An 18,523-nucleotide genomic window follows, 5' to 3' on the forward strand; every position below is an offset into this window, starting at 1 on the left:
TTAGTTACTATGAACCATGACCGTGCATTTTTTATTATGGATTTAGGTAGCTAAATTAGCTTTTTAACTTTATAGTGGTATTGTTTACATTTTGTTTAAACAGGTGGTATGTAGTTTTCATTGTATCTTACCCTGCATCTGAGCTATTGCCACAAAGCAGATAATCCTTTTGTCCTTCTAGACGATAAAAATGACCTAAAAGAAAAGAAATGCTAAATTACTACAATTAAGGCAAGGAAGTACTACACCAAACTACAGTAATGTAAGTGTCAGAAGATGCAATCTTGATTTGTTACACCCCCCACCCCCAAATAAAAACCAAAAAACACCTCTTCCAAGGCCAGAGAGGCTTTGGTGTCTCCATCCTTGGAGACATTCAGCACTTTACTAGACATGATGCTAAACAGCCTGCTCTAATGACACCTTGCAGCTGGACCGGATGACCCTGGAGGTCTCTTCCAACCTGCATGATTCAGTGATTTCCAACCTAACCCTACAATTATGTTTCAAAGCGCAGTTAAGGGAAAAAACAATCATGTCAGTGTGAATTTGGGAGGCATGATATAAAATATGTACTCATTGTCATCCTATTTCATTGATACTTATCTTCAGCCTATAACATGACATGGTAATCTAATGTGTTTGTGCACGTATGTGTGCTTATACACAAATACTTCGACACATTATTTCAGCAGTGTTTCTTACTTCCATTCTCAATGTATGCCGTCCAGTCAAACTCTGTACCATTAAAGTATGGAGCTACGTATTTTTCAAAAGTCGTTGAATTTTTTGATGGCCATAACAAGCATTTATTCTTCAAGTTGCCCATGAACAGCTGCAGTCCTATTAGTGCAAACACACTCAGGCAAAACACAGTCAAAATCATTACATCTGAGAGCTTCTTCACAGACTGAATTAAGGCTCCCACAATAGTCTTCAAGCCTGCAAACAGAGGCAGATTTTTATTAAATATTTACCTAAGCTAAAATAAAATGTGGATTACTCCAACACACTATTAAACATCATGCACAGCTGCATGAAAATAGTCTTAAAATATTTTTCAAAGGAAAAAGATATCAGTAAGTCCCATAGCTCCTGATAAACTAATCGGAAGCTATGAATGGTAGGCATTCCAAAACACCCGTTCTACAAATAAACAAGTAGTGTTTTTTACTCATGCTCCCTGTACATGTTAACTACATGTGAAGAAAATTGTTCCAGTTTTATTTTCTGCTTGATGCCTCTTCCTCCAAACCTGTGCCAGTGTCCTTATCCAATTCACAATATATTGGTTCTATAACAGCAAGCAAAAAACAAAACACAATAGCATTGCAGCAGAGATTTTAATGGTACCATTATAATGCGTCCTATTCAGCTGGAGGTGATTTGGTGAAGATAGGCATCTCAAGATAATACATCATGCAATCCCCATGCTACTCCTTATTTTCTTATTCCTTTATCAAGGATTTAGCTTTTAAAATGCATTGAAATTTTCAATCCCAAATGTCTTTGATAAATGGTAGCATTCAGATTAGTAATAGAAAAATGAGAAGATAATTAATTTTGATCTTTCATGTGGAAGAGAAAATTTGATATCATGAAATAGAAATTATAGGCTACATAATATATAGGCTATATAATTCAATTTCTCATGCATGAATGTATTAAACTCTGAGGCTGAGTGTTTTAGAGAATCAGAAAAATAATCAAGTTTAGTTTAGTTTAAGTTAAGACTGGAGCCTAAATCCTTCTGTTAAAAACATGAATTCAGCTTCTGTGAAAATTTCAATCAGCCTCAGTGTTTAACCTCGCTCTCACCTGGAATGACTGATATTGTTTTCAAAGCTCGGAGAACTCTGAATGTTCTCAACGCTGAGACATTGCCCAGGTCCACAAACTCTGTCACATATCTGTAGTGAGGGATTCCACACACAAACACAATGACAGCACACACAGAATTAAACAGAGGTGATGTAGAGAGCTTACTATTTTACACAGTTACTTCTTACCTGGAATTACAGAAATAGTTTTCAAAGCTCTCAATACTCTGAAAGTTCGAAGAGCTGAAACATTGCCTAGGTTTACAAACTCTGTTATATACCTGTAGAATTAAATCACAGTTACTCAGAATTAAGGTAGAGTGTATGTTACTTACCTGGACCTGTAATCCAGACTATTTTTTAGGAAGGGGGAACATTAAATGAAAGACTTACATTCATATTTTCCTGTTTCAATGGAGTTTTCCCTAGGAAGCATACCCTTAAGTATTTCCATTGAATGTAAATTAATATGAAACTGATTACCCTGATTTTATTGTTTAAATATACTTTATAATAGATTGTTCAATTGTAACTTCTCTTTTGTACTGTGCAATAGTACACTAATTCGGCCGTGTGCTAGATCAAGGCAAACATTAAAATGGGAGAAGTTGAAACACAATTCAACTATAATTCATTTTAAATGAGCTAACATAACCCAAACAAATTATTACCATTTAAGAAAAAAAAAATTCTGGCTGGTATTTTACTTAAATCAAATAAATGTATACTTACGCAAAGGAAATGACAATAAAATCAAGCCAGTTCCAGGGGTCACGAAGGCAAGTAAAATCATCTATACAGAAGCCTCTTGCAAGGATTTTTACCAAAAATTCAAAAGTATAAATACCAGTAAAAGTGTACCTATGAGAAAACATCAAAATAAAAGTTTAAGATTGTCATTCAGTGATATAACAATATAGAAGTAACAGAAAACCACTCAAAAGCAGTGATTATTAAATGGACTGTAATGGTAATTATGAACTTACATCAAACATGACTGCTTTCCCACCATTCTTCTGAATACTTATGGGATTTTTACTTTTTAATCTGAAACATATTTTTGCAGTTTCTGGCACGCATAAGTTTGAAATTTGAACCCAAAGTAGTAATCAGTACAAATATGAGGAAAATATTTTTTTTGTAAGTGAAAATTTCAGCATGGTTGGCATTTCAGAAATAAAATCCATGGGTAAGTGAAACTTAGTGTTTACTACAGTTACCAAAGTCAGACTTTAGAATGTCTGACAGTAATCCTCATATTTTGATACGAAAAGCTTGGGTGTTAAATTTTTACATTTTGTTAAGCATGAAGGCTCTTCAGTAGTGGCTATACAAAGCATCTTACTGAAAAGCAACAGTGTCAGTTTGACAGGATTATTATTTTTTTTTTCTTTTAATAAAAATGCTAACGGAACGGCTGAAAAGGGAGAGAGCGCAAAAATATTATAAGTACAAAAATTATGATCAAAAGGATTAAATCAGTTTTATTCAGGGAAAAAGGGTAACAATATCATAGCTTTTTTTCTTACAGCCTGCAGGCCTGTAGTGGTTTGAGTTGCAGCTAGTATTAATCAACAGGCTAGAGAAAGAATACCAGCTTTGCACATGATATTAAGTAAAACCACACAGCTTAGCTCCTACTTTAGCTTTTCATTTTAAAACCATTTTAAAAATATATTAGATAATTTTACTTACTCCACATTCTTTGTCCAATCTGGTAGTTTATTCCATGTCATGAATACACAGTTTGTCAAAATAGTGAGCATAATAAGCATGCTGAACAATGTTGACTGCAGTTAAGGAACTTACACTTTCTTAATGCTGATTTTGCTTCACACAAAACATGAGTAGTTGACCAGGCTTTAGAACACTGACAACACGTACAATACAAATTAGTTTAATATGACTAAAAATGCCATAGATAATGCAAAAATGTTTCATATTAATTATACTATTAATTATGTAAACTAGGTATACATGCTAGCCCTCATTCATTTTGAGAGAAAGAATTAAGGGTATGAACACATTTAAATACTCAAACAAACAATCATTATAAAATATTTCAAAAGACCAGTAATTATTATGTTTTCATTTTAAGCAAACTAGGTAAAAAGGATATGAATGAACTAAAATCTTAATAGCTATTCTTCTAATAATATTGAAAGGAGATAAAAGGTACAAGGCAGAGGTGGCACTGAACCTGAAGATTGTCTTCCCTTTATTCAATACTATAAATGTCTTTAAAAAAGAGAGAGAATAGGAAATTAAGGATATGTTTGCAACCTCACCATAAATAGAGGCTGCACTTACACAGATGTAAGTAGCCAAATTTATTTTCAATAAAATTATTCAAGCAAGTATCTGATTCTGTATTTTCACATAAGCAAGGAAAACTGAAAACCATACATTCTTTTTCTCTGTGCTCTTAATGTCTGCATTTCAACATTTTCCTGCATTATGTAAATAAGTGAAAACTATAATTAAAAAATTGTCCTTTCAAAACATTAAAAATGTGTGCAGCTATATTGCGTGCACTTCAGATGAAACCTGGCAGTGCAAAACACAGCACCTAATCAACCATTTTTGGAGACTCACCAGCAACTACTTAATCATTTCAGCACTTAGAAACTGCTTCTGAAATTAGACATCCTGGTTCTTAAAGACTTTACTGCCTTTATTGTCTGAGCAGTTATTTCTAGTACCATTTACACAACCATTTTTGATTTAGACTAAAACTGTTATCTAATGAAAACTTAAGTCAGTCTGCATTTCATGATTATTTTCCCAAATGACACATGTCTGGAAATACGTAGGTTTTAATATTGATTCTTCCTGTTTTATGCCAATATTCTATTGTAACATAAATAGATCATTTAACAGTAGAGCTCGTGGAGTAGAAACAACAACTAAAACAACTGAAAACACTACACCTGATTATTAGTCTTCAACATTCTGTACTAGAAAAATACTGCTTTAACCGAGTTGCTTCTTATGGAAGATGGTAACCTGCTGATTATCCAGTTCTTTGTTTCAAGAACCTATTCTATGTTTTTAATTCAAATATTTTATTGATTTTTCACAATGAAATAAGCGCTTGCTTACTCTGTACTGCCTTTTAAAAGTAAACTCAATTTTGTTTTCATTTTGAACATCATTCTGCTTCTCTTTTCATCATCTAAGATCTATACTTGCTAAAGGCACCACCCTTGATCTTGTCTCCTTTTTTTAAGTTTCTCTATAAAAGAAACTGAGTTGCATTATAATAGATAAATATACATCAATTTAGATTTCATTTTCAGGTCTATTCTGGACCTATAACAAAGTCTTAATACAGAAACAGGAAGTAGTAGACAGAGTCCCATTTCAGAAGTGGATGTGCTACTCACGGATGCTTTTATACTGTTTTGCAGACAGTACTTTGTTGTTGTTACTGAGCCACAAAACCTCTTTTACATTAAAAAAAAAAAACATTTATGTAAAATTTCGAAGAAAATTCTGCATACATGAAGATATAAAGTGACTCTTAAAGGAATGACGGAGAGACTTTAAATAACTTCCTTGCACTGTAACATAATATTGAGGGTACACGACTTCAAGATGTCCTACCAATTACTGTCTTCATGTTTCTTGTGGGGCGGTACTGGGAAGGATTACTTACTGGTAAATTGGTATTAAAATCATCAGGAAAAACGTAACTGGACAGAAAATCTAGTCAGACTCAGAAAAAAAAGTGCAGTGATCCTGAAGCGAAATCTAGCAAAACGAACTCATGTCTGCACATGAGCTTTTACCTATCCACAGAAATTATATCACATGAAGCCAGCAACATGTGCTAATAATCGCGTTTTTATTTTTTACTTATGTCCCTCCTTAGTCAGGTAGAGTTTAACAAGTAACTCCAGTTGAGTTTTGTTTTGCCTTTTTTTTTTTTTTTTTTTCAAATACTTCAATAAGGTTTTAAGGAATGTTTGACAGTAGATCATTTTGGCAGATGACAGACAGAACAAGCACTTCATCCAAAGTCAATCTGCTGCTAGACTGGAAGATAGTGCAAGAATTCTTATAATATCTAATAATTAAATTCTCTGAGGAAAACAAACCAAAAACTTTAGCTGCTTTAATTAGTTTCCTTCTTAGCCTGCTGAACTACATCTTAGTACTATGTTTCCTCAAATCCCCAGTAACAGAGTAGCCAGAAAGATGAAGTTTTCCAGTGCTTCAGCATTTCATCAGATCCGGAGATTAAAAGACATCTAATCCAAAATCCACTAACTCAAAACATCATAAGGAAATCTTAGACATTAAAAAAAAATCATAAAAAAGTAACCTGAGTAGAAGACTCACAGTCATATTTATATTGGATTCAAAACAATTAACATGGTATCACTGACTTTTAAATACTTTCAATAGGGCTTCTGACTACCTTCAACAGGTAGTAAACTACAGCATTTACCACTTTGTAGTTCAACAGGTATACTCTAATTATAATCTTAGTAAATACTTACTTTTTTATTGGCATAATATGGATCCAGGTCCTCCAGGGGCTCAGAAACCATTTCTGGAGGAATATCACCATAAATAAATGGCAGCGTCTTTCCTGCCTCCAAGTCATTACTTGGCTTTTGATGATTTTCTTCACGAACACCATCATCTTTATGCTCATCTTTGTCACGATTAGACTTTTCATCAGCAATACGCTTCTCAATAGCTGCAAGAGACTCTTTGGTGAAATGGAAGAAGCTGTCAGATCCTGGTGGTACGAACATTGCCTGTGCCATCTTTTCATTCTGCAAACTTTAAACACTTTTATGCTCTTGTGCAAGAAGATCCTAGGAGAACGTGAGGGATGGGGAGTGGGGAGAAACAGAAAGATTAGGAGAGTGCAACAGCAAGACAATTCCCCAAATAACAATTTTCGGCATAGTATAGTAGTTATCTGCCTCTTTTCTAATTGTAAAGAACTGTACAGAGAAGTATTTGAATTAATTTTCAGAGACAACAGAAAATTAGCTACCTTAGCTTTTCTGAAGTACCAACATGCCAAACAGATACTGTTTAGAATGTAAAGAAAAACATGAAAGGAAAAGAATTATAATGAAATTTGCATGCAATTTATTTATCATCTCAGGTTAATATAAATGTCACAAGAAAAAGGAAAGCATTCTCACTTTCCCTCATCTAAACAAGAAATCCAAAACACACCTTATTATTAAAAGTTAAGAAATGTGTTAACATCTTACTTTATTCAGTGTTTATGAGGATAGGGATTTATATAAAAAGTTGAGCTAGTATCTCCAAAACACTTGCAATTTGTATTATGAAAGTGGAAAGAAAAATAAGCATGTCCTTCCTATTTCTCTTCATTTGTTATGGAAACACTACTCCACCTGGTGGCTTACATTATGCTAGCTAAACTAATACTGCTCTATGAGACAGGTACTATATTTAAAGCCATATGCACAAGCAGAATGCAACTAGGCTAAGGTTTAGTCCTTTCATTTTTGGATTTCCTAAGTAGCATTTTCTTGACTTTCAACTGTAAATTCGATGGTGCTATGCTCTCTAATTAAGGAATTTATGAGGGATGAAGTGTTTTAGATTTACACAAAAAACACGGCACACACTCCCTGAAGTTACACTACTTTCTCTGAGGCTTGATGTATTTTCAAAAAAAATAATATATTCATTAAAATTTCAACAAATGCTACATTTTCAACAGATTACTTCTTTCTAGGTTTCTATTTTCTACAGGGAGAACACAATTAATACCCATGGGTGCAATTAGTTCAGGATAAACCAATTTTATAAACAGACAAAACAGAATCAAGTCCTCCTCGGTGACATTCAGCAGTGCTGTAGTTTTTAACAACACTTCAACAAAATTCAGAAATTGCGGTGGGTTGATCATTTCTGGCTATCAGATTGCCACCCAGCCACTCTTGTACTTTCCCTCATCAAAATAATAAGAAGGAGAAAATAAAGTAAAGAATCTCATGGGTTGGGGCCAGTTCATAACAGTGTGCCCTCCACGAGCTGCAGTTCCTTTGGGGGATATCCAACTGCTCCAGCACACAAATCTGTCCTGGCATGGTACCCCATGGACTACAATGAAATACCGCCTCCACCATGGGCTGTCCCACAGGCTGCAGATGAATCTCATGTCTGGCACCCAGAACACCTCTTTCTCAGACCCTGAGGTTTTCAGGGCTGTTTCGCGCACTTCTTTCCTCATTCCTTACACTGCCATGCAGCATTTTGACACCTCTTGAACGTCTTTTCCCAGAGGCGCCACAAGATTGGGTGTGGGGTTAAAGATGATGGAACCTTTTTGCCAGCCAAAAAGTGAAATCATGTCAGAATTAATGCTATGAATGCTATCATCAAGAATAATAAAGGTTCTGAAAGACACCAAAACTGGCGAGGAACTGGGTACCACAGGCACCCAGTGCAGAATGGCCTAGACACCAGTCAGGGCCTGTGAGGTCTTGGGCCCAGAGGAATAACCTTAAGCTGGTCTAGAACGGCTCCATTTGCCCTAGGCTTCTACCACCAACGTCTCGGACTGGGCCTGTGCTACACAGCAGGTGAGAGTTCGTTAAAGACACAGCTTTTCCTCTGGTCACAGTGTCAGCTTAACAGTAGAGATGTGCAGGAAAAAAAAAAAAATCGATGCCAAATACTTACACATGAGGTGCAGTAGCCCCATTCAATTCCCACACCATGCTATCAATCCCAGGAACGTTAATACAGCTGCCTCTTCTAGAATCACTTTTAGGTCTACTCCAAGTTAGTTAATAACATTTTCTACATTTTAACAATTTCCCAGCATAAACTGAATTCTCACAGCCACTAAAACCTATCCTTATGCCAGCCTTTTTTTCCTCAAAATTCGCCAATCAAGGGTATGCATATATCCAAGTCCTAGCTTTTTCAGCTGAGCTATTACAGCTTCTGCTTCCCTAGCAAGTACTCTCTACTGTGACATAAGACAGAAAGAAAAGGGGTCTTTGTACAGGCCAGTAAGGACATGAGGAATCTCCTGACAAACAGGAGCAGAAATCAGCCTTTTTTTGTGTCAGCCACACAGCATCTTCGGAACACAGAGCAATAGTTATTCTTGGGAGCAGGCAGCCCAGGAAAGACACGTCTTCCCTTAGTTATTCCAAAATGGACGATTGCATCCATTCCATCTTTAAAAGATTCACCATTCTCAAATGGAAGGTCCTTGATTCCTATTGATTCCAGCGGCCTTCTCCACTGAAACCTTCCCAAATCCCTAACATCCATGCTTCTGAAAATCTGTCCTGCAATGCTTTGATTGAAGCATTTCCTTCAGAAGTTGGATGATGCCTGTGGCCAAACGCCCAGGGAACATGCACTCATGCACCAGCAAAAAAGGAAATCACTGTCACAGGAAGAACACCAGAATCCTTTCCCTTAAAGCTCCATTTTTTACTTAAGAAATAATGTAAGTAATGACATTGTTATTTGGTACCCTTAGTTCCTTTATTTAGCTTACACCTGTGTTTTTTTTTGAAATAAATCTTCCTATACGGTATATTAATCAATTCTGCATGTGTCATAACAGATACTGAGGACTGCACTTATGTAAGATTTACCTTTCCTGCATTAAGACATGCAAACTACAGTTCATATTATAAATACAGCTGTATGTACTGACTGTACAGTTTCTGAAATGGTTAGATAGCTGTACAAACTATGAAGAGTCTGAAGAGACAGGAGAGAAAGACCTACAGACATTAGAACAATCATCTTCAAAGAAAATAAAACTGGTGCTTAAAACCAAATAAAACCGGTGCTGTACACACAGTACTGCTCTGGTAGTGCTGCCCTTTGTGGAGATAAACATGACATTACAGATTTTTCAGCACATCTATGCACCAGTCCACCATGTCTATCAAAAAGTAGGGGCATGCTTGGAAGTCTAAGTAATATTTACATGATTTTGTGTTTTGATGATTTTCTTCAGAAACAAAAAAGGCAGAAAAAAACATGTTAATTAAAAGAAAGGGGAAAAACCCTAAGAGAGTTATACAGGTTATCTACTACAACAATCAGTGAGCCTTTTGGGGATATTCTTATTATTTGGAGGAAGACATTTAAAAGCTTTAAAGAGTTTCCTCCTTGACTATGAAGGCAGATTCAGAAGGTGATGAATATGACCACAGAAACTACTTTTAATTGAACACATCACTAACTTATGCCTGCCTATGCACTTAGGCTAAATTTCCCCTTTAGAAACCTGTGATACGTAAAACCAAGAGTTCATGTCTGCTCATTTTACCAAATACCACTATGGCCTTATGACACTTATTCTGAGTTGTTACCAATGTTATCAGAATGAAAACCAATCCTTCTGCTTTCATGCTGATATCCCAGTGATTTATTCAGCAATGCTTAAGTAGTATCCTTAGGGTTGACACAAACTCCATCCAGAATTTCTCTCTAATGAGACCATAGCCAATGACTGCATCACATTTCAGTGTTAGCATAAAACAAACAAACAAAAAGGTTCTCTTCCAACACCTAACAGCCACCTCTTCTGTCAATGATTTGCCACAGCAGTCTAATCACAACCCATACTTCTGGATAAAAAACAATACACGTGTTAAACAGATCTTGAGTTACAGATCAGAGACTATGTTTTCTCATCATGACTTTTTCTTAAAATGTATGTAAATATATACACTCTGTAACATACTGACATCATTTATGTCATTCCATCAAGGAAATTCATTTATCCAGTAAGGAAACGGAGTGAAAGAATTACGACGATGGATGGATTAGTGTAATGACTTAAATGTTCTCTCTCTTTTCTGCAGTCTTGATGGCTACTGTACCACAAAGAAGTAGTAACAAATCAAATCAAAAAACAAGAAAGAATATGAATCCTGAAAGGAGGAAAAAAAAAAAAAAGGGAAGAAGAAAACCAACACTTCCCTCCCCTCGAAAAAAAAGGTCCCTATACAAATCTCCATCCCTCTCTCCCCCCTAAAAAAACGCAAAGAGTAATAAATTTTTTAAAATGAAAAACTCAACTTAATATAAGGTTTCTGACATTTTCAACATTTTCTACAGACATCTACAAAATGTTTATTTTTGCATTTATAAAAATAATGTTCAAACTTAGACCCAAACCATTTAGCATCAAAATCTCAGAATGAAGGAAATACATCTCCCATACAGACATAGTATATTTACCTTCATGTTTGTTCAGAGCTAGAAACAAAACATCTGCCCTGATACTCTATATCCCATAACACAAAAATGAATTTTTACATTACTATTTTCAGTGTTCTCTCTGTTAATTACTATTGTACATTTCATAGTGCTATTTAAATAAAGTTGAATAAAATTTTCAGCATACTAAAGAAGCCTAGATAAATCACTAAGTCTCAATAACCAAATAAATTCTCCTAAGTATGAAAATTAATTAAGACTAAGAAGTTGCTACCGTGACGGTCTGTTGATGATGTACACTGAAATTCAATTTGGCAAACGATCACATTTCATGAGTCATAAGCAAACCTACATACATTTTCTTTGCCATGCTCTTTTATTTTTCTGCATCTGTCTATATAAAAGAATATGGCATTTTTATTTCAGGGATACTAAATTTGGCTAATTATATAAATTAAAATTTGCATTATTAACTACTATATTGCTGTTACTCAATCCTTCAGACTGTTATAGCTGCTAGAGAAAAGAAACTGTTTTGATCCCTACTACCTAAATATTACTATTCTCTGAGAGTCTGCAAAACAAAAAGCTGACTATAATACAAACCAAGAAAATTCTTAGGAAAATGGGTTAATCTAGAAAGCACCTCCTCTAATCAACAATTAAAAATCTAGTGTCCTTCCTTCCCCTCTCAAAGAATTTCCTGTGCAGACACTAACAGTACCTACACTATTCAACCACTTATGATCGTAAGCATCAATAAGAACTGAAACATTCCTAAATTATTAATTATTCTGAGCCTGAATGAATTAAACCTATGGCACATTTCATCCCTTGTACTTCTCAGCAGAATATTGTGGCAATGCAATGTGACTAACTGGGACAACTCATCTCAAAAGATTTTGCCATGCCCTTCATTTACAAGTTGTTACTTTATAGTTTGCTCATTAAAATCATATTAAAGAATAAAACAAATGCCTACTGAAAACAGACAACTTCTGTACAGTTCTAATGGTTCAGTTTCTTACATGCAACTCACCTTACATGTCCTTTATCCTTTTCAAGTTATTTCAAACTAGCTATTTTCAATTCAAGAATCTCTGATTCAATGTGAAAGTTTATAGTAATACATAGAAGATACTTGCAAAATATTAATGTTGCAGGAAAGCAAAATGTTAAAAAGGCAGAGGATGCTACTCTTGATCTTAAAAAGAAGATTTCTCTCATATAAATCCATTTTAAGAATCTGCAACCACTTAGGCAAGCTGATCAGTCTCTTTCCTTACTGTCTGAAAATGAATTCATCAAGCTCAGATCCAGGAAACCCAGTTCTCACAGACAAGCATTCCAATCACTAACGTATTAAACAGAAAATCTTGAATAGAGCCAACACATAACAAATGAAAAACTATGTAGTTGTTTACTGTTAGCAATACAATAAAAAACAGTGAAACACGTTATTTACTTTGACAGAAAGGTGACATGCATACATTTTTATTTGAGCAAGTATGATATTTCTGTCATTCATATGCATGCCAACGACTTTTTTTTTCAGAACACAAATGTATTTTAAAATATTAAGACCCTGGTTTCATTTAAGTCCTAATAAATCATGCAGCCAATTCCTTGGATAATAATCCTAATTTAAATCTTCCTTAATAGGTTAATCCTTTTTATAATCTAAATAAAAGTTTGTATCAAATTTACCCCTATGGCAACGCTACTCTTCAATAACTTACCAGTCACTTGTGCTTCCTTGTTTAACTTATTTATGGAAAAAAATCTCATTTTCTGGCTAAGCAAGTTCAGAGAAACTCTTCTTTAAGTCCAATCAAGCATATCAGTCACTGAAACTCATTTTTACAGTTTTTGTGTATATGCTATTTTGTACGACAGATTTGCTTTTGTAAATCCTGGTGTTTGATCTTACAAGGTTTCATTATCACGTTTTGTTCTTTTTATCCTCTGTTCTCCACATTCCTTCTTCAGTTTGCTTTTGTGTTTATGAGATATCATCATGCCAGTTTATGGCACAGTAAGACTTTATGTAACTTCCAGCACAAAGCACCAGTAATGTGTGCCGGATAACCTTTGTTCCAAAAGACTTCTTTTATTACACCACAGATGATGACATCAAGATAATTACATTTTGACTTTTACCTTTATCATTTTCGATAAATTTTCTATATAAATTCTTAGTAAAGACAACTGTCAAAGCTTTTAAATACTATATCTGTGGATGTAAATGAGTATGCATCTAACTCCTTGTTTTGATGCTTTAAAGATAAATAAAGAAATTCAGTATTGCCATGGATATTGTATAACAACATACTGTAGTTGCTTGAAGCTATGAAGCAATACTCCCTATACGTATTTCAAATAATCATGGTACTTATACAGTGTTTAGTTTTCTTGTACTCGTTAGCTGAAAGAGAGTTGGAAGGAAAGGCAACCATCATACAAAATTATTTTTTTCACACTGAATACTTTTTACCCAATTATTGTTTTCAGTTATAAAACTGAACAGACTACTTAAATTCACTTTAGCCAGAAGAACTCTTCAGGATACAACTGCCAGATTCCCCGTTATAACCCAAAATGTATTTTATCCAGAAATCATATGAACTTAATCTAGTATTTAAGGAAGAAAGAAAAACATTTTTTTAAAAAAAAGAAAAAAATCCAATAAGAATTAAGATTTACATTTACAGAATAAGACCTCAAAGGTACATGGGTCAACACAAAAGAAAAACAAGAATGGCAATAACAACATTGCAAGTTATTTTTCAAAGTTAGATTTCTCTTACATCAGATTTGCCACAGTTCCAAGAAATCAATAAACAATACTTTCAGAAAAGAAGTACTACAACACTTCCAGATTAAATTTTTAGGAGCTCTCTGGCTCAGATTTCATCTTCACTAAATGAATGCCAGCTGAAAAAGGAAAGCACATAGCCTCAAAATGAAATTGTGAAGAAAAAAATTGCAGAATTACAGGCAGAAGAATTACTTTAAAACATTCTGCCTACTTAAAATCCAGACATTTACGAAATTCTTACAGATCATGGCATCATCACCAATGCTTGTGCTCACAGAGCTCTACGACATTCTCTTCTGCCTCCCGTCATTTCATACTGATGGGCTATAACACCCATCAGTAGAAACAACAACAAAAAAAAAAGGCTCTCCACAAAGCAACTGATGTCAATGAAACATCTTTTTTGAATGGTTATTAATCCCTAGGAGATTACTAAGAATTATTTCATAAGAGAGACTAAGTAGTAAATAAAAAATAGCATTTATTTCCAAACTGGATCCCAACAATGCTGCAGACTCTGGTCCACAAAACAAGAGTTTATATTCACATACGTGTACAAAGAAATCCAGAAACTACACTCTTAAATATTGGAAATGTTTCTTTTATGTTCACAAGTTCATTTAGTATCTGTTAAAAGCTACACTAATACAAACTGAAGAATCAGAATTTGCTCCAAGTTCCTAAAGCAGGAATTCTTATTTGATTCTAGCATATATGAGAACTGAAGCTTTTAACATATCTAAAACTGATGATGCAGATGCTCCTTGTGTAATGGACCATTTATTGGAAGGCGCTCAGCTACTCTGCTTTCTAGCACAGCAGAAGAATAAGCATAATTGTATACAGCATTATATTACATGACTAATGTTAAATTGGTTTTATCCAAAGCCACTCACGACTTCCATTAACATTTGAAGGAGATTAAAAAAAAAAAATCAACCAACAACTCAATTATGTTTAAAATGGTTAAAGTCTCCCAAACAGTCTTTGTTACTATGAGCAAACATTTACATGTAATTGATACTTAGAAGTTATACAGTTGGAGACAATAAGCACCATTTCTTTTTTGATTTAATGCGAGAATGATAACTTTGACAAGTAAATTTGCTTTGCATTACAGTTGCATATAAAACCAGGATAAAATCTTTTAGCAACTCATGTGAGGTACTTGGAGAAGAATGTGTTCAGTAAAAAGCAGAGGCATTTCTTCAAATATAAAATACAAACATTTCTGCAAATTAAAGCAGGCTTGCATACAAGATTAGTAACATTTAGCCTGCCACCAGGCTAGAACCCTTATTGCAAAACCACAGCCATGCCATTTCCCTATGTTAAATACATATACATTTAGTTTATTCATGTTGAGATCACACTCCAAGATATACTTTTCAACCTTCGTGTTAACTGTTGGGTTGTCAGAGACCTTTCATCACCGTTATTTTTAAAAAAGAAAACTAAAGGAATAAAATAACACAGCTACCACAGCTACTCTACTAGTCCTACGTCCAGAACCACATTATAGGAGAAAGTTTCTGTTAAATCTCCCCAAACTCAGGACTGTGAATAAAGGTGCTAAATCAGAGGCTATTCCCAAAAACTGTCTGGAAAAAAGGTGAGCATCAGATATCTCTTGGCATCAGTCAATCTTAGAGTAAGGTGACATCTTTAATGGCAGTCGCACAGAGAAGTAGTGTAGTACTGCAACCAAAAACAAGCCACTCAAACAGAACAAGTTCCGAGATACCTCCATTTTATTTGGCTCTTTAATTCCAGGGACCTGTATTATCAACCAACGGCAACTGCCTTATTTTAAACAGCACTGAGAAAAGGAACATGCATTTCTTCTAAGCATGCAGGAATTTCTATACATTTCTATAGTTCAGAATTTTCTGTTCTTTTAATAAAAAACAGTGATACATGAAACAACAATTCTAATGATGTCTGCATCAAAACAGTTATTATTAAACAAGGTATTTATGACTTTCCACTGAAAGAAACTATGTCCCCTGAAATAGGTCTTTTTAAAATTAAAATAATTAGAATTAAAATTATTATTAAAATAACTTTAAAAAATTACCATATTCTGCTTTCCTTCAGAAATATAGAACTTCCTATCTATATGCAAGCAAGGAATTGTCTTTCTAAACAAGCATTTGATGTGTCTGAGATTATAAATGACTTGAACTTCTAAATGAGTCTGCCTTGAGAGAGAAGAGCTCAACAAGAAGTAGATTTCCATGGAGAAGGAGTTAGGCTATACCTCATACCACATGAACGAACATGCTGCAATTAATGAAAGCAGGTGAACCTATCTCAACTATCATCTGCATTGGCTCTTTAAAGAAAAGGGCTTTTCAAGTTAATATTTATGATATATTGGGTTAACTGAAGCCTGGTAAGGTCATTACATAAAACAAAACCTATTTTGTTAATTAACTATTATTTCTTTCCTTGTTACAGAGTAGTACACTAATAGCTCTTGCTTTTTATAATCAAATCTGATTTTCTATTAATCATTGTAAGCTTATTGGGGTCCACAGAGCTGACTAAAACAACAAGAAGGTATTTCTTGCATTTGTTTATAAAAGACACATGTTCCTCACATTGCTAAAATGTATTATCATGGTACAAATATTTACAGAACTCTGCCTGTGACCCTACCCTGGAAGACTATCTAAACTTACCGGTTGGTTGTTCTTACCAATAGTTAGATAAAAATACATTACACAGGAAAAGCTGAACATGCTGAACAGAAGGAAAATGCCACAGATAAATTAGTTGTTCCATTAAGGATGCAATTTGGGAAAGAATTCTTGAAGGCTGAGCCTCCGCATCAGTGCCTGGGGGAACCCCACACACATCCAACAGAACTGTTGTCAGTATGTTTTCACTGCAAGTTAAAGGATTTAGGGCTGGGAGGAAGGACAGAAGGAGAAAGTTCCTTTCACCTTTTTATAGCTAGGTGCTGGGATTTCCACAGTGAATCCACTAAAACAAATCCTGTCAAAGTTCATTACTTTCCAGGGAGACCGCCTCAGCAGCAAATCCCATAATTTATGTTTCAATCTCAATTATAGTATTAATACAATAAATAAATTACATGCAGACAGTAATTCAGAGTACATAAGCACTGTGCACAGCATAGAAACTCTACACATCCATGAGCATAGGATCTTTTCATTAGCTTGTTCTTGCAAATGTGGAATCAGAAGTTCGCCCACATTCACCCACCAATCCAAATACATCAGAATACTCCATGGAAATTACTCAAACCTTGTAAACAATGCTAGGATATTGGGATATAAACACCTCTACGTAATTTATTCCACCTCATCAAGGTGTAGTGAGACAAGGCAACTGGACAAGGGGCAACAAGCACAAACTGAAGCACAGGAGGTTCCAGCTCAATATGAGGGGACACTTCTTTACCATCAGGGTGACATAGCACTGGAAGAGGCTGCCCAGAGAGGTTGTGGAGTCTCCTTCTCTGGAAATATTCAAAACCCACCTGGATGCCATCCTGTGCAACGTGCTCTAGGTGAACCTGCTTGGCGGGGCGGTTGGACTGGATGATCTATCTCTAGAGGTCCCTTCCAACCCTGCCCATTCTGTGATTCCAATTGCTATTCATTTTTCAGACTTTAGACTGTTACATGGCTCAAACTTTTGGTATCACCATTCCAATAACTTTCCTGTAAAACTGATTTAAAGACAAAATGATCTTGAATGCTTTACCTTTATCATATTAAAGTCAATGTACTTGGATCCCACTGAGTGACCGCACCAACACCTACCGTTAAACTTTCAGTAATGCAGAAAGTGAGTCATAACCAACTGCATGGAAGTTAGAAGATGCTTTTTTCCACAAAGGGAACATGTATGCCATGTCCGAAGTAAATGGCTTAGTTTCTTTCAATTTCAACTGAACAGAAAAAAAAAATAAGATGCCTGTTTCTGACAAACCTTTGGTATTGTATTCATAACCAGTTATGTAAAATAATAGTACAAAAGTCAGAGAAAAGATGAGGTTGGGCAGCACATTCTGAAGTGAGATAGTCCACAATCCAGCTCAGAACAAGGCTAAGGTTACTCTCCTGATATGGCCTACATGCAAAACCCTGTAGGCTCACAGGGTCTGTTTCAGGTTTCTTCTCCCTCCCCTCCACTGCATCTCTTCAAGATGTCCCAAGGTGCCTCAGTAAACCATTTACCCACCACATCCCAACCTACTCTTTGTGCAAGCCTAGGCTTCTCTTTCCAGCTATTTGGGTTCAGCACTACCTCCTCTTCCAGGTCCCTGACTTGTGTTAAAACCAGGTGGCACTGGAATATTTCCTGCAGCTTTTGCTGGTCTGTTATCAAATTTCTTTCTCCGTTTTTGTTCCAGTCTTTGACCATCACTAACACAAGTCACCACTGCAAAGCAACAGCAATAAATGATGTTGAATCACCACAGCTCCCAAATAACCGCAGCTGAAAGCTTCCCTCCTGAACAACGGGAATGAAGAATTAGCCAAACCATGTCAAGGTTTAAAAAAAGGAAGACTTTTTATTATACATTATTATATTTAGGTCCTTGTGAATAATTATAAAAAAGCAGAGTAAGGGTAACAAAAACCTTACAAGACAAAAGTTGTTAACAATTTGTTATTAACAACATAAGTCATTGCAGAATCCAAACCTA

General features: G+C 35.1%; 1 protein-coding gene and 1 long non-coding RNA gene across 11 annotated transcripts in view; one reads left to right on the top strand and one right to left on the bottom strand.

Annotated features, from left to right (window-relative positions):
- The window catches only part of LOC310901395, a 119,132-nt gene that overhangs the window by 91,139 nt on the left and 9,470 nt on the right, over nt 1-18,523 (top strand). The window lies entirely within an intron of this gene.
- Nucleotides 1-18,523, bottom strand: part of LOC310901354 (sodium channel protein type 2 subunit alpha-like) — a 130,980-nt gene that overhangs the window by 38,529 nt on the left and 73,928 nt on the right. For 6 of the 10 annotated variants that reach the window (XM_083840719.1, XM_083840720.1, XM_083840729.1 and 3 more), the window contains 7 exons: nt 6,326-6,649; nt 3,938-4,058; nt 3,516-3,603; nt 2,553-2,681; nt 2,010-2,101; nt 706-942; nt 132-195 (listed from right to left, as the gene is read on the bottom strand). In XM_083840719.1, coding sequence (XP_083696845.1) covers nt 132-195; nt 706-942; nt 2,010-2,101; nt 2,553-2,681; nt 3,516-3,603; nt 3,938-4,058; nt 6,326-6,598 — 1,004 coding nt within the window. In that variant the 5' untranslated portion in view covers nt 6,599-6,649. Of the gene's footprint in view, nt 1-131; nt 196-705; nt 943-1,818; nt 1,911-2,009; nt 2,102-2,552; nt 2,682-3,515; nt 3,691-3,937; nt 4,059-6,325; nt 6,650-15,916; nt 17,082-18,523 lie in introns of those variants that run through there. The other 4 variants (XM_083840725.1, XM_083840722.1, XM_083840727.1 and 1 more) reach the window with 4 other exon arrangements.

Source organism: Anser anser (genome assembly GCF_964211835.1).
Source record: "Anser anser genome assembly, chromosome: 6".
NCBI lineage: Eukaryota > Metazoa > Chordata > Aves > Anseriformes > Anatidae > Anser > Anser anser.